The following is an 11114-nucleotide window of genomic DNA, read 5'->3' as shown; positions in this document are numbered from 1 at the left end:
GGATGTCTTCACAAGAACAGTGCCAAGCACCAACCACACCCCGACTGGGTCACCGACGCTGCAGCAGACAGCAACACGACCAAACCCCCTGACCATGACCTTTCTGTGATCCACCTGACAGAACAACCGTGCAGGAACGCAACGAATTTCTTGCAAGAAATGCGGATTCACCTGACACCAGTAAAAAAGAAAAGGATCGTGCACACCTGAGATCATGTGTCTTCACTATATGTAGTAGCTATTACTGCTGTTGGTCCATGCTTGAGCATTGCCGTCCATTTGCGTTCTGCAGATCGATCCATCCATTGATCGATGGCTTCGCTCCTTCTGTTCCTGCGCGTCATCGTCAGTGGCAATGACGAGAGACTCACCGGCGAGCAGGAAACGGCGGCGGCGGCGCAGGAAGGGAGGCTGGAGACGAGGACGTTCCCACCGGCGCGTCCGGCCACAGCAGGCAGTCGCCGCGACTCCGGCGGCGCCGCGGAGGAGGAGGAACGGTGGCTGGTCGCCTGCCTGGAGTGGCCGCGCGTCGACCGCAAGTCCGCGTGGATGCAGATCGTCTGACGGTCTCGGCCGGACGGTCCGAGCCCTCTCGATGGGACACAGCTTGGGCGTAACAACTCGTCAGCTAGAGCTCGACGACGGCTCATCTTGCCCTTTCCCGATGTGTTTTTCTCTGTAAGTTCGGATGAATTCCGTGCCAACGTTTACATGCCGTGCTGCCCAAATGGGTTGAGAGCCCACACTCGCTTGACCGCTCAGGTCAGGGTTGCTGATGGCTGGTCAGTCCCCACCGAGACCTGACGCTGCAATGCAACGGCCACGGTTGCAATCGTGCTACCAGACAGACATCGCGACCTCCCCATGGATTAGGCCGCGTCCGGGGAGGTTGTTCCCCTTCTGAAGAGTGAAGACGACCGCAGTCTCGATGGCGAGGCACTCGCCGGCAAGGCAACACGGCATCGCCAGATCTTCGCCGGCCGCTCTAAGCAGGAAGCAGAATTGCGCCGAGCAGGTCGGCGAATCCTCGGCGGCCTGCCTGCCGGAGACGAACGGCAAGCGCCACACACCTATAGTCTCCTTTCCCACAGACCCACAGTCATCTCTTGAGTCCAAAATGAGATGAAAAAGAAGGCGGCAGAACAACGGTTACTATAACCAGCACAGCAAAGAAAGCGTCATACTCCTACCTGATGATAGCATGTGAAAGCCAGGTGCTGTGCACCACTAAGCTCAACAGTGCTACTTGTACATGGATGGTGGATGGGAACTTCCCAGCTGCCAGAAGAACCCCGCTGGGACACAGGGACTATCCAAATGCCGTACAGGCATGCTCTGCGGTTGGAACTTGAGCTGGGATACCCTTCGTCCTATCACGCACCGATACTGAACATAGGCGTTTTTAGCATTAAGCAACCGATGTTCAGCATGGGGCGAAACTCCTTCAGCCCCAGTCCACAAAAGGAAGGGGAGGATAGCCACCTTCGGGAGGGGGTTGCAGCGACGGCGGTAAGTTGCCCCAGGACGTGTGGGCCCCAAGTACATTCCCTGTGGAACAGAAAGAAGGGGATCATTACTGACGGGAAACTGTACAAAGATTGGTGTGGTGAAACTCGTTAAGGAGATAGAGCATGATGGTGCAATTGCAACAAGGTGAACTCCGTGTTACCCTGGCAGTTTTTCAGAGCAAAGACAGCGATCATGGTTCCTGCAGACCAAGTAAGCTGACAACAGCTCTGAACCAAACAAATTTAAGGTCTTTAATCTGTAGGGCCTCCCTCCCTGGTGTGATCTGGAGGAACCAACCGACTGGCCTGTTTGCAATCGAATAGCCTCGAAACATCCAAATGGTGTCTCATCATCAGCCTCTGGGAGGCACCAAGTCACCAACCAATGGACCCGCTCGCACATGGACAGACTATATATCGCAGATGATTAGGGACCCAATTCCATGGCATGACAGCTAACCGAAACAAAAACATGATGACTCACTAGCTTGTCACATAGTGTAATTTTTGCTGCAAATGCAGCTGTCTGCCAGAACTGAGGAATTTTTGTCTAAGTTTGGCTATTTGAGCTAGCTTCAGAGAAACAAAATTAAAATCTTATGCGTCTTTCATTTCTTTCTTCAGACTTCAGAGTGCTATCTACTTCTATAGTCAGTAGTACTTTTGGTCTCATTTTTTGGGGGCAAGTACTTTTGGTCTCATTTAGTCATTCAAAGTAATCAACAGACTGGCCTTTCTCTTGAGCCCAAACGTTGGTTCATGGCATGCTAAGCACATGAGCATTATCCATGATAAAGCAAAAACAATCAGCATGTTATAGCAGCTCCAGTGTGAGAAAAATTAGACGTGCTAAGTGAATCTTTTGCTCTTAGCAACATATCTAAACACTGAAAACCAGGGGTGCGAAGCTAAAACTAGTGCACCCAGTGCCCAACTTGCCTCACAACCTTTTGATCTTAAAACTAAATTTCTGAAATTAAAGGTTTTATTCTGGGATGAGAGACGACTATAGTTGACACACAGGTCATATTTAATAGCTGTCCGATTGAGTGGATTGCATATGATAACTCATACTTTCTGATTCATTGTTTTAATTTAAGTTCAGATTTCAGAATAGTATTGAAAGAAATCACTAAAATTAACTACAACGCGGAAAGTCAATTGTTTACAAAACATACCCAGCTATTAATTTCATGGTTACTCATGCAATTTTCTGGACTAACCAGACAGTAAATTAAAACAACATTCTGCTTGATAAGAAAAAGGTCACCTGAGAAAGAATTTCGTTCAGCTGCCTGGTATCCAACAAAATTGGGCTGGCTGCCAAGAAAATTAGATTGCTGCACAATGGCTCCAGGCCCAGGTCCTGAATGATACAAGTTGTTTGAAGATATAATGTCTTACATGGACTAAGTCCAACTTAAAACAAAGGATTGTTTAGCACTGACTGAACTAATAATCAAATGTTTTTCCATGTTATAACAACCGCAAGGTAGCAAAAGAAATTGTAAAAATGAGCTTTGCCCTGAAGGGTAACTAGTCATAAGTAGCTTTTTTTATACACAACAAGTCAACAGGTTCAACGCTCCAGCAGATATCGTCAAAAATGAATTAAATCAAATGTAGGAACATGTCAATGTAAACAGGATGTAGCCCAAATGCAACTAATAATTCAATATTATTCACTTAAAGAACCAAAAAGATCAGTTTTGAGTAGCAGATGTTAAAACAGCCCCTATGTTGCACCAAGTTCCAGTACCAATAGGCAATATATACCCTACCAGATGTGTAAATCGCATTCAAACAATCCTGTCCAAACCCTTACCTGGTGCAGCTAACGATGGATTAACACCATCTGGCTTGGGATGGAAGTATCGACATGAATCCCCATACTTGCATGTCCCCTGCGACATGAAGGAATCGACATCAAAATTAAGAAGAGCAGCCTACTCTTGGCGTATCCGCGACGCCGGCTAAGTTACCGAGGCAACGCGAGATGACTCACCGTGCGGACGAAGTGGTGGCAGACGCCCTTGGCGAGGGTGCCGTCGGGCAGCAGGAGGGAGGAAGCGCCGCCATGCTGATCTGCCGACGACGGAAGAAGAAAACGGGTCAGCAGGACCCCGAACCCGAAACAGCCGCGGTGGCAGACAAGGTGTTCGACGAAACGTGCCAGCCAGAGGAGAGGCAGCGACGGCCGGGAAGAGGGAAGAAGGAGAGGAGGGCCGTCAGCTCACCTTGGTGGCGGACGGAGTCGTACCAGAGGGCGCGGGCGCGCTGGTGCTGGGTGCCCTGCAGGTGGCGCTTCCGGGCGGCGGGGGTGTCCTGGAACTGCTTGTCGCAGTAATCGCAGTAGTATTTCCCCAACGGCATCCTCTTGGCCGCTCTCCTCTCTCGGCGCACTTCCCCTTCTTCAAGCTATGCTTCTGCAGTTGCAGCAACAAATTCTACGAAAAATTTTGCAAGTAAAAATTTCCTTTGCTAATCCAAAACCAACCGAACCCTAGAGAACGATGAAGGAAACATGACACTTCCAATTCTAGTGCACCCACAGAAAATTGTCGCCCAACGAATCCCAAACGCCTCAAATAACATGCGGATCCAAGGCGCACTTTCAGGTTCACATTTAAATTCAAGCCGAAATCAGTCGGCTTCTGAATCAGCCGAACAGCCCCAAAATTCAACCGTCTCAAACGTTCGTTCACTCCCCAGTGCACAACTCTGGTTACAACAATCATAACAGCAGATCCACAGCGCACTTTCAGGTTAAGCAATTATAGCATCAGCTCAACCAAATATTTTTTTCAACAATCAACAGATCACCATTGAGAGCAGTAACCAAGAGGACCAAGCTGGTAAGCAACAAGTAGCGAGCAATTCAGAAACATAAAAAAGGGTAGCAGTCTGTGTCTGGAGACAAGGGAGGGGGCTAGGAAAAACGAAGTGAATCCATACATAGATCAAGCTACCATAAATACATTCATACTGCTCTAGAACATATTACAAAATCAGCTATGGCAATCTCAGGTGAGAGTCGGTTAGTAGAAGGGGGTGCCGTTACATGTCATTGCGACATACACTACTCAACTACACAGGTCACAGCTGTTGTACTTGTACACGCAGGTGACCTAGCATCTTCAACCAACAGGTGTGCAGGCCGCCAATCATCCAAATTCCAAGGGAAAATGCACAGATGCAGTGGCGGGTTATGGCCTCAAGGCACATAGGGGCATTGCTTCTTTGCATGTTCTGGAATCAATTTCGCAAAAATGTCTGCTGGGACTCCTTTCAGTTCTGCAGGATAGCACAAATGGCAAACATAAGTTGGTGATGCCATCCATCCAAAAACCAAACTTGGGGCTACACTGGTGCTAACTGAACAGCTACAAGCCTATATACCAATGGTGAAACAAGAATGAAACATACCATGCGGCTTGAAGTTGAAAAGGGGTGGCAGAAAGCGTCCATTTGGAAGACGGGTATTAGGATCTCGGAGCTCATCAAAGAATGGGTGAACAAGTGCCTCAACCTGGGCAAAAGTTTCAAAAAGATCTTAGCCAATCATAAAGTCAACAAGGAAAATGCAGGAATTGGAACATTGGTCTAGTGCCATTTACTTACAGCAGTGCATCTTAGATTGGGGGAGTACTGGAGCAGTCGGGACACCAGATCAACAGCTTCCGGTGGCATCCTTTTGTGAAATACCTGAAAGATAGAATGTCCAATTAGTAACCCAATAGTGACCAATTTTTTTACAACATTGTAACAAATGTAGAAAGACTTGCACCTTGTGCCATGGGTGTGCTTTGATCTGTGGGAATTTGAACTCTGTGTAATTCGGGTTCATGCACTTAATTTCTTCCCTTGTAGGGGTACCAAGAACCTGAAATGCACAATATTCAGGATGATAAGAAAATTTATTCCTGTGCAGGAAGAGAATTTACAAGTCACCAGAATCAACAACTACCTTGATGATTTCAACAAGTTGGTCCACGCCACTTTCACCAGGAAACAAAGGCTGTGCAATAGAAGTTCTTCTAAGTCAGTATGAACTCAAAAACTATACTGCTAACTTGTAGAACACATTGTTTTTTTAATGCATATGAAATGAAGACAAAAGGATATGTTGTTGTTGCTGCATATGAAATGAAGATAGTTTACCTGGCCTAGCATAAGCTCAGCAAGAACACATCCAGCAGACCAAATGTCAATTGCTGTAGTATATTCAGTGGCACCAAATATGAGCTCTGGAGCCCGATAGTATCGGGAACAGATGTATGATATGTTGGGTTCACCCTTGACCAAAACTTTTGCGCTCCCAAAGTCACATAGTTTGAGCTGGTGAGTGTGTGGGTTCACCTGTAGGGAAGTTCAGAAATCAATTAAAACATATGAAACATGTCTCCTAGTATATGATCAGGAGCAATGTAAGATTGTCTTCAAGCATACCAGAAGATTTTGTGGCTTGATATCTCTGTGGCAAACACCAATACTACCATGAATGTAAGCCAGTGCCCTACATATCTGCCAAAACCAATACCAAAAGTTTAAAAAAAAACAGCATAGAACAGCTGTTGATAATTAGGTGAAATGAACTGTCTCTAAATTTATTAAATATTATTTAACATTATCCAGAAAACAAAAGATATTCAAGTATAACTAAAACAATAACAAAAATACGCAAAATGGAATAGGTCAAATTATTACCTGGTACATGTACAGCTTCACATAGATAAGTGGCATTCGTTGGTTCATCTTGTTGTGATGCTTCACAACTCGATGAACAGTCTCAGGCACATACTCAAGAACCAAGTTTAGATATAGTTCATCCTTCTCAGTTGTTGAAAAGAAGCAATGCTTCAAAGCGACAACATTTGGGTGGTCAAGAAGGCGCATGGTTTGCAGCTCACGGTTCTTGTAACGTTTATCCTGAAGGACCTTCTTTATGGCAACAGTCTCACCCGTCTCCAAGCATTTAGCCTATAAAAGATTGAAATCAAATTAGCAGTGGCACATGATTACATATTAAAGCAGTGGCACAATACTTTATAGCACACAAGATGGAAGATCTAAAAAAAAGTCAATAACTAGCTCCAGAAATAACAGGTACGTGCCAAATAAAACATATCTCAGCCACAGGTTGTTGCAACAAACCTGGAAGACAATCCCAAAAGAACCTTGACCTACAATGCGTTCAGCCATGTAGCTCACTGTCTGCAAGTTCAGCCAACAAAAACATATTAATGAACAAAAAGTAAATAATAAAACTGATCAGAAAAAAGATTGCACAATCGTATTATGATAGCAACACAAAGACATTGGCAATATTCAAGCATGAAGCCCATTGGACCATGATGGTATGGTAGACTTTCAATTATCAGATTCATGCACACACTAAAAACGTGTTCAATAATTGCTAAATTAGTCAAATGAAGTAAAATCACTCACCTGCTTTGGTTGACCATTCTTTCCACCAGTAGTAGTCACAATTATGTGCCCAGTTTCTGTACCTTTCCCATTAATTATGGTTGCTTCAACTTCCTGCATTTGCCATTCAAGTCAAATTTTACAAAAACGTCCCATTTTCACAAATCTGGAACAACTACAGTTAGCCCAAAACGAGATGTCAATCCATCTTCAGTTCTTCACCTTATCATCTCTAATCTTTAGCTCGTTCATGTGATCCTGCAACTTATCAGCACCAATGCTTGTGCTGCTGCTGTTCTTGTACCCAGCCGGAGCTACACCTGCTGATGCCATCGCTCAAGAAGACAGGGCTACACCAATGCCAACTCAGCTTTGCATCAACTCACATAAGCTGTCGTAGATCTATTGAGCTGCCTGTGCGCAAATCAATAAGAAAATTGATCAGAAGGATAGTTATAGATATTGCAATGACAAGATCAACGAGTTGAGCTTTGTTGACAAGTAAAAAATCATCCCTCGAATCTAGGCAAATGTAAGTGGGAATATGTTCTTCCTAAGTTTGCAAATCATGAAGCAAGCAGAAAAAACAGGCGCAGAATCACCCAATAATGGACAGGCATTGCCAGAAGATATAAATAACATTTTCGCATAGAATGATCAAAACCGCAAAAGGTAGGTCCTTCGTATTTAATAGGCAGAGTTTAGCCACGGGTAAAGATTAAGGATGGCCTCCTTATCCTCGGACTCTCCGCTCCAAATATATCTCTAGATAGACAGCTAGATCGCAAAAGATTCACAGGACGCATGTTCATTCGCGCGAAGCAACTTCCCCCTTCTAAATCGCCTAACTTGAAATGGAAGGAAAAGCTCGGTGCATATCTCCTGGCCAGAACTACAGCATATCAAACCAAAGTCAAAGAAAATAATCCTATTTTATTAACCCCCCTATATCCGTTCAGGAGCAAACGCAAATATCTGAGCCTCTGTGAACAAGCATCCAAAAAATTAGGCACGAATCGACTGCAACAGGGACCAATTTTTCGCACCGGGATTCAGAAGCCTAGAGCAAATCCTAAACAGCAATAGCAGTCCTGAGATCCGCGTAAATGCTCCGGGCTGACTAAACATGAACACAAACTCAGAGAAAGGCCGCATCTTTCCAACGACCTCCTCAAGAAGACAGGGAACCCTCCATAAACCGCAGCTAACCCGGGGACGAAGAGGCCGAAAATCAGCCGGCAGACTGCGGAAGGGCCCACGCCTCTTCTCACCGGGAAAACGCAGATCCACGGAGACGCACGGCCAGCGCACCAAGAAACGCCAGCTGCGCCCGCAACCATGGACCGAGGGCGCATATCCGCAGCCACAAACCACCAACGGAGAAGACCACACCGGAAAAAAAAAACAGACAAATCCACGAGGAGCAAGAACAGATGGGCGTCAGGCCGGCCGGCCGGTCCATACCTCCCTACGCTCCGCTCGCGCTTCTCCTCCTCCACCACAGGGATCTCTCGACTCCCCTCAAAGATTTGCTTCCCCCTTCCTCCCCCTCTCCGCCTCCTCTTTCCTCCCCCTTTCTACCTCCCTCGCCTCTTCTTTCCGCTTGTCGGGACGCAAGCAAAACGGAGGAGTACTGCTCCCAAGTCCCAACGCGACGCAGCGGCCGAAATGATTTGTGCCTGCCCGCTGCCGAGGCCGGCAGTCAAAGCACCCACCACCACCACCACATGACGCCCACGCGCACCACGCCCCGCGCCCCCCCACCCGCGGACATGCGGGTCCCATTTCCGATGCGGCCCACCTGTCAAGGGCGGGATCTGGGCTCGGGTCACGTGCGCTGGGGGCGCCGGATCCCTTGGGGTTTGGTGGGGCCACGCCTTTTGAACGGTCAAATCCGCGGGGCCCGCGGCCCGGACTACGTCGGGGGGGCCTGGCCTCGGGCACCGCTCGGCCGCCCGGCCTTCCCCGCTGCTGCGTGGGCCCGAGAGAGGATCGGGCCCGCCGTGCGGTGGGTGAGATCCGCGGGGGCGGGGCGGGTTCTGCGTCGGCCCGTTGTTTCTACCGCATCTTGGGCGGGCGAGATTCGAATACCGGGGGTTGCGCGGGGTGGGGAAAAGACGGTCGTGCCCCCGGGCGTGGTTAGATCTGGGCTCCTGTTTTGAAGTCGAGGCGAGAACGGTGGCGGGGGTTGGAGGGAGGGCGGAGGACCACCGGCAACAGGGGAGGGGGACTGTTGACTGGAACGGATGAGCTGGTGGGGTGGGCCACGCTATTCCCTCCCTCAGCCCGTCTCAGCAGCAGGGTTAAAAATCCCGACCGGAATCGATCCGATTTTACTGGTAATTGGTCACACCGGTCCGGACCGGTTTCGGTTCCGGCTGGTTTCAAATCGATCTAAATTCAAAATTTAAATTTAAATTTTAAAAAAAATTAAAAATATTTATAGTTGCGACGACTCTAATGGTGTCAAATTTTTTCAAATATTCGTTCATTTAGTATAATTTGCGGGCATGTAAAGTTAAACAAAAAAAACGTGCATACAAAAGTATACAAATACATTGTATTAATGTAAAAGTAGTAAAAAAAGGATTGGAGGGTTCATTTAGACTAAAACATGTTATACAAATATTCATTTAGTATACTTTGCGGGCATTTGAATTTAAACCCAAAAAAAATTGAATTTTTTCAGTTACCACTCAAACCGGACCGGTATACTGGTCTAACCGGTCGGCTTACCGATAGGAACCGGTTGAACAGAGGTCTTTAATTTGGATTTTGAATTTGACCGATTTTTACTGATAACCAGTCAAACCGGACCGGTTTATCGCTACTGTGGGCGGCAGTTTGATCCCACCTGTCGGTAAAAAAAACTGCTCAGGACACGCACACGGCAGGACCGCAGGAGCGGGTGAGCAGGGGCACCCAAGTCCCAACCCCGCGATGCGTTCGGTTTCGAAATTTTCGAACTCGCGAGCGAAATCTGACCGAGGACAAACAGAAACAAGCTGGCGAACCCACGGTGTAAAGCACGTTTTCTTATTCGAGATTGCAGTTTTAACATCGAGTGTTTCCTTCACCATCCTCGCATCAGTGCCATCCGAAAATTCCACGTCCCTATCCTGATTCAGACGAGATTCAATCCATCCTCTCCAACTTCACGCGATGGCGATGAGTTCTGTCTGTCTTTAGGGTCTGTTTGATTCGCGTAGGCCTGGCTCGTATGTGAGTGCCAAGCTCACATGAGAGGCTGAGCCCATACAACGTTGAAATGTTTCGTTAACTGTATCTACGTAGTCTGGCTGAGAAAATATGTTATTTAGTTGTTCGTATGAAGATATGAGCCATGGGATAAAAATATTATCTATATAGGCAATTATGCTCGTGTGTTGCGGACAAAGTTGTATAAGTATTGATTTCGTATAGTTACTCGTGCGTTTATGTATAGAGATTTACATTATCAAGTCATGGACGGAGGGGGCTGGTTCAACTCGTATACGAGATGGACTAAGGTCCACCTGTCAATGACACAAGACGGACCAAATCAAAAAATTAGACAGAAACCTTACTCGCTTTAGTAATTTCTATTTCTAAAGCGAGTAAGATTTCCACTTAAATTATTAGTTTGGTCCGTCTCGTATTATTGACATATGGATCTTAGTCCACCCCGTATTCAAGTCGAACCAATCCTCTCCGTCTACGATTCGATCACGTATCCCTCTACAAATTAATTAACGTATGGGCACCAATACGTATTTGATATTTATACCAACTTTGTCCGTAGCAAAGCACGGACATCATTACCTACTATGATTATATTTATGAATTTTATTTTGTATAAATACACTCATAGATTTCTTATTTTATCTAATTATATCTTAAATGTCTTTGAAACATATTAATATCACTTAATATTTACTACTCATACACTAATACATCATTAGTTAAATAAACAATGGCACCCAGTGAGCTTGGCTTGGTACAAACAATCGATTCAGATGTTTCCCCGAATCCTAGCTGTAGGATGTTGTTTCTTTCGTGGAGCCTGGCTCAACTAGGCAACTAGGCGTGCAGACAACCAAACACTGGCACCCTGCAGCTCGCCAGGTTCAGGCAGATGTAAGGCTAGTTTTAGTGGGAGTTTTACGGGCACAATTACTAATACAAAAAACTAGGTAACTG

At 46.4% G+C, this 11114-nt stretch overlaps 2 protein-coding genes across 3 annotated transcripts; both read right to left on the bottom strand.

Annotated features, from left to right (window-relative positions):
• Window positions 1-1106: 1106 nt before the first annotated feature.
• LOC120676545 (zinc finger CCCH domain-containing protein 3) lies at window positions 1107-4189 on the bottom strand. Of its 2 annotated transcripts, XM_039957874.1 has the most exons (5): window positions 3746-4111; window positions 3514-3593; window positions 3334-3412; window positions 2779-2874; window positions 1107-1548 (listed from the first exon to the last, which is right to left on the bottom strand). In XM_039957874.1, exons 1-5 carry the CDS (start codon window positions 3879-3881, stop codon window positions 1445-1447), a joined length of 495 nt encoding a protein of 164 aa, XP_039813808.1. In that variant the 5' UTR covers window positions 3882-4111; the 3' UTR covers window positions 1107-1444. The 2 variants fall into 2 exon arrangements, with proteins under 2 accessions (XP_039813808.1, XP_039813809.1); XM_039957875.1 differs by lacking the exon at window positions 2779-2874 and having other exon boundaries at window positions 1119-1548; window positions 3746-4189.
• A 117-nt stretch (window positions 4190-4306) lies between these two features.
• Window positions 4307-8611, bottom strand: LOC120676500 (shaggy-related protein kinase alpha-like). Its single transcript, XM_039957819.1, has 12 exons — window positions 8400-8611; window positions 7158-7349; window positions 6957-7049; window positions 6663-6722; window positions 6216-6488; window positions 5958-6032; window positions 5670-5867; window positions 5476-5526; window positions 5296-5391; window positions 5130-5213; window positions 4935-5037; window positions 4307-4802 (listed from the first exon to the last, which is right to left on the bottom strand). Exons 2-12 carry the CDS (start codon window positions 7266-7268, stop codon window positions 4723-4725), a joined length of 1224 nt encoding a protein of 407 aa, XP_039813753.1. The 5' UTR covers window positions 7269-7349; window positions 8400-8611; the 3' UTR covers window positions 4307-4722.
• Window positions 8612-11114: the final 2503 nt, after the last annotated feature.

This window comes from Panicum virgatum, chromosome 5N, assembly GCF_016808335.1.
Source record: "Panicum virgatum strain AP13 chromosome 5N, P.virgatum_v5, whole genome shotgun sequence".
NCBI classification, from domain to species: domain Eukaryota; kingdom Viridiplantae; phylum Streptophyta; class Magnoliopsida; order Poales; family Poaceae; genus Panicum; species Panicum virgatum.
The sequence above is the reverse complement of the archived record's forward strand: the minus strand, read 5'-3'. Positions and strand labels throughout refer to the sequence as shown.

Excerpts from the sequence above, each read along its gene's own strand:
- LOC120676545 (XM_039957874.1), bottom strand. The coding sequence starts at position 3,881 with ATGCCGTTGGGGAAATACTACTGCGATTACTGCGACAAGCAGTTCCAG. Across the intron at positions 3,413-3,513 it reads GCCACCACTTCGTCCGCACG|GGGACATGCAAGTATGGGGA; the intron begins GTGAGTCATCTC and ends TTCATGTCGCAG. Across the intron at positions 2,875-3,333 it reads TCCATCGTTAGCTGCACCAG|GACCTGGGCCTGGAGCCATT; the intron begins GTAAGGGTTTGG and ends TGTATCATTCAG.
- LOC120676500 (XM_039957819.1), bottom strand. The coding sequence starts at position 7,268 with ATGGCATCAGCAGGTGTAGCTCCGGCTGGGTACAAGAACAGCAGCAGC. Across the intron at positions 6,723-6,956 it reads AGAATGGTCAACCAAAGCAG|ACAGTGAGCTACATGGCTGA; the intron begins GTGAGTGATTTT and ends CTGAACTTGCAG. Across the intron at positions 6,033-6,215 it reads TGAAGCTGTACATGTACCAG|ATATGTAGGGCACTGGCTTA; the intron begins GTAATAATTTGA and ends TGGTTTTGGCAG.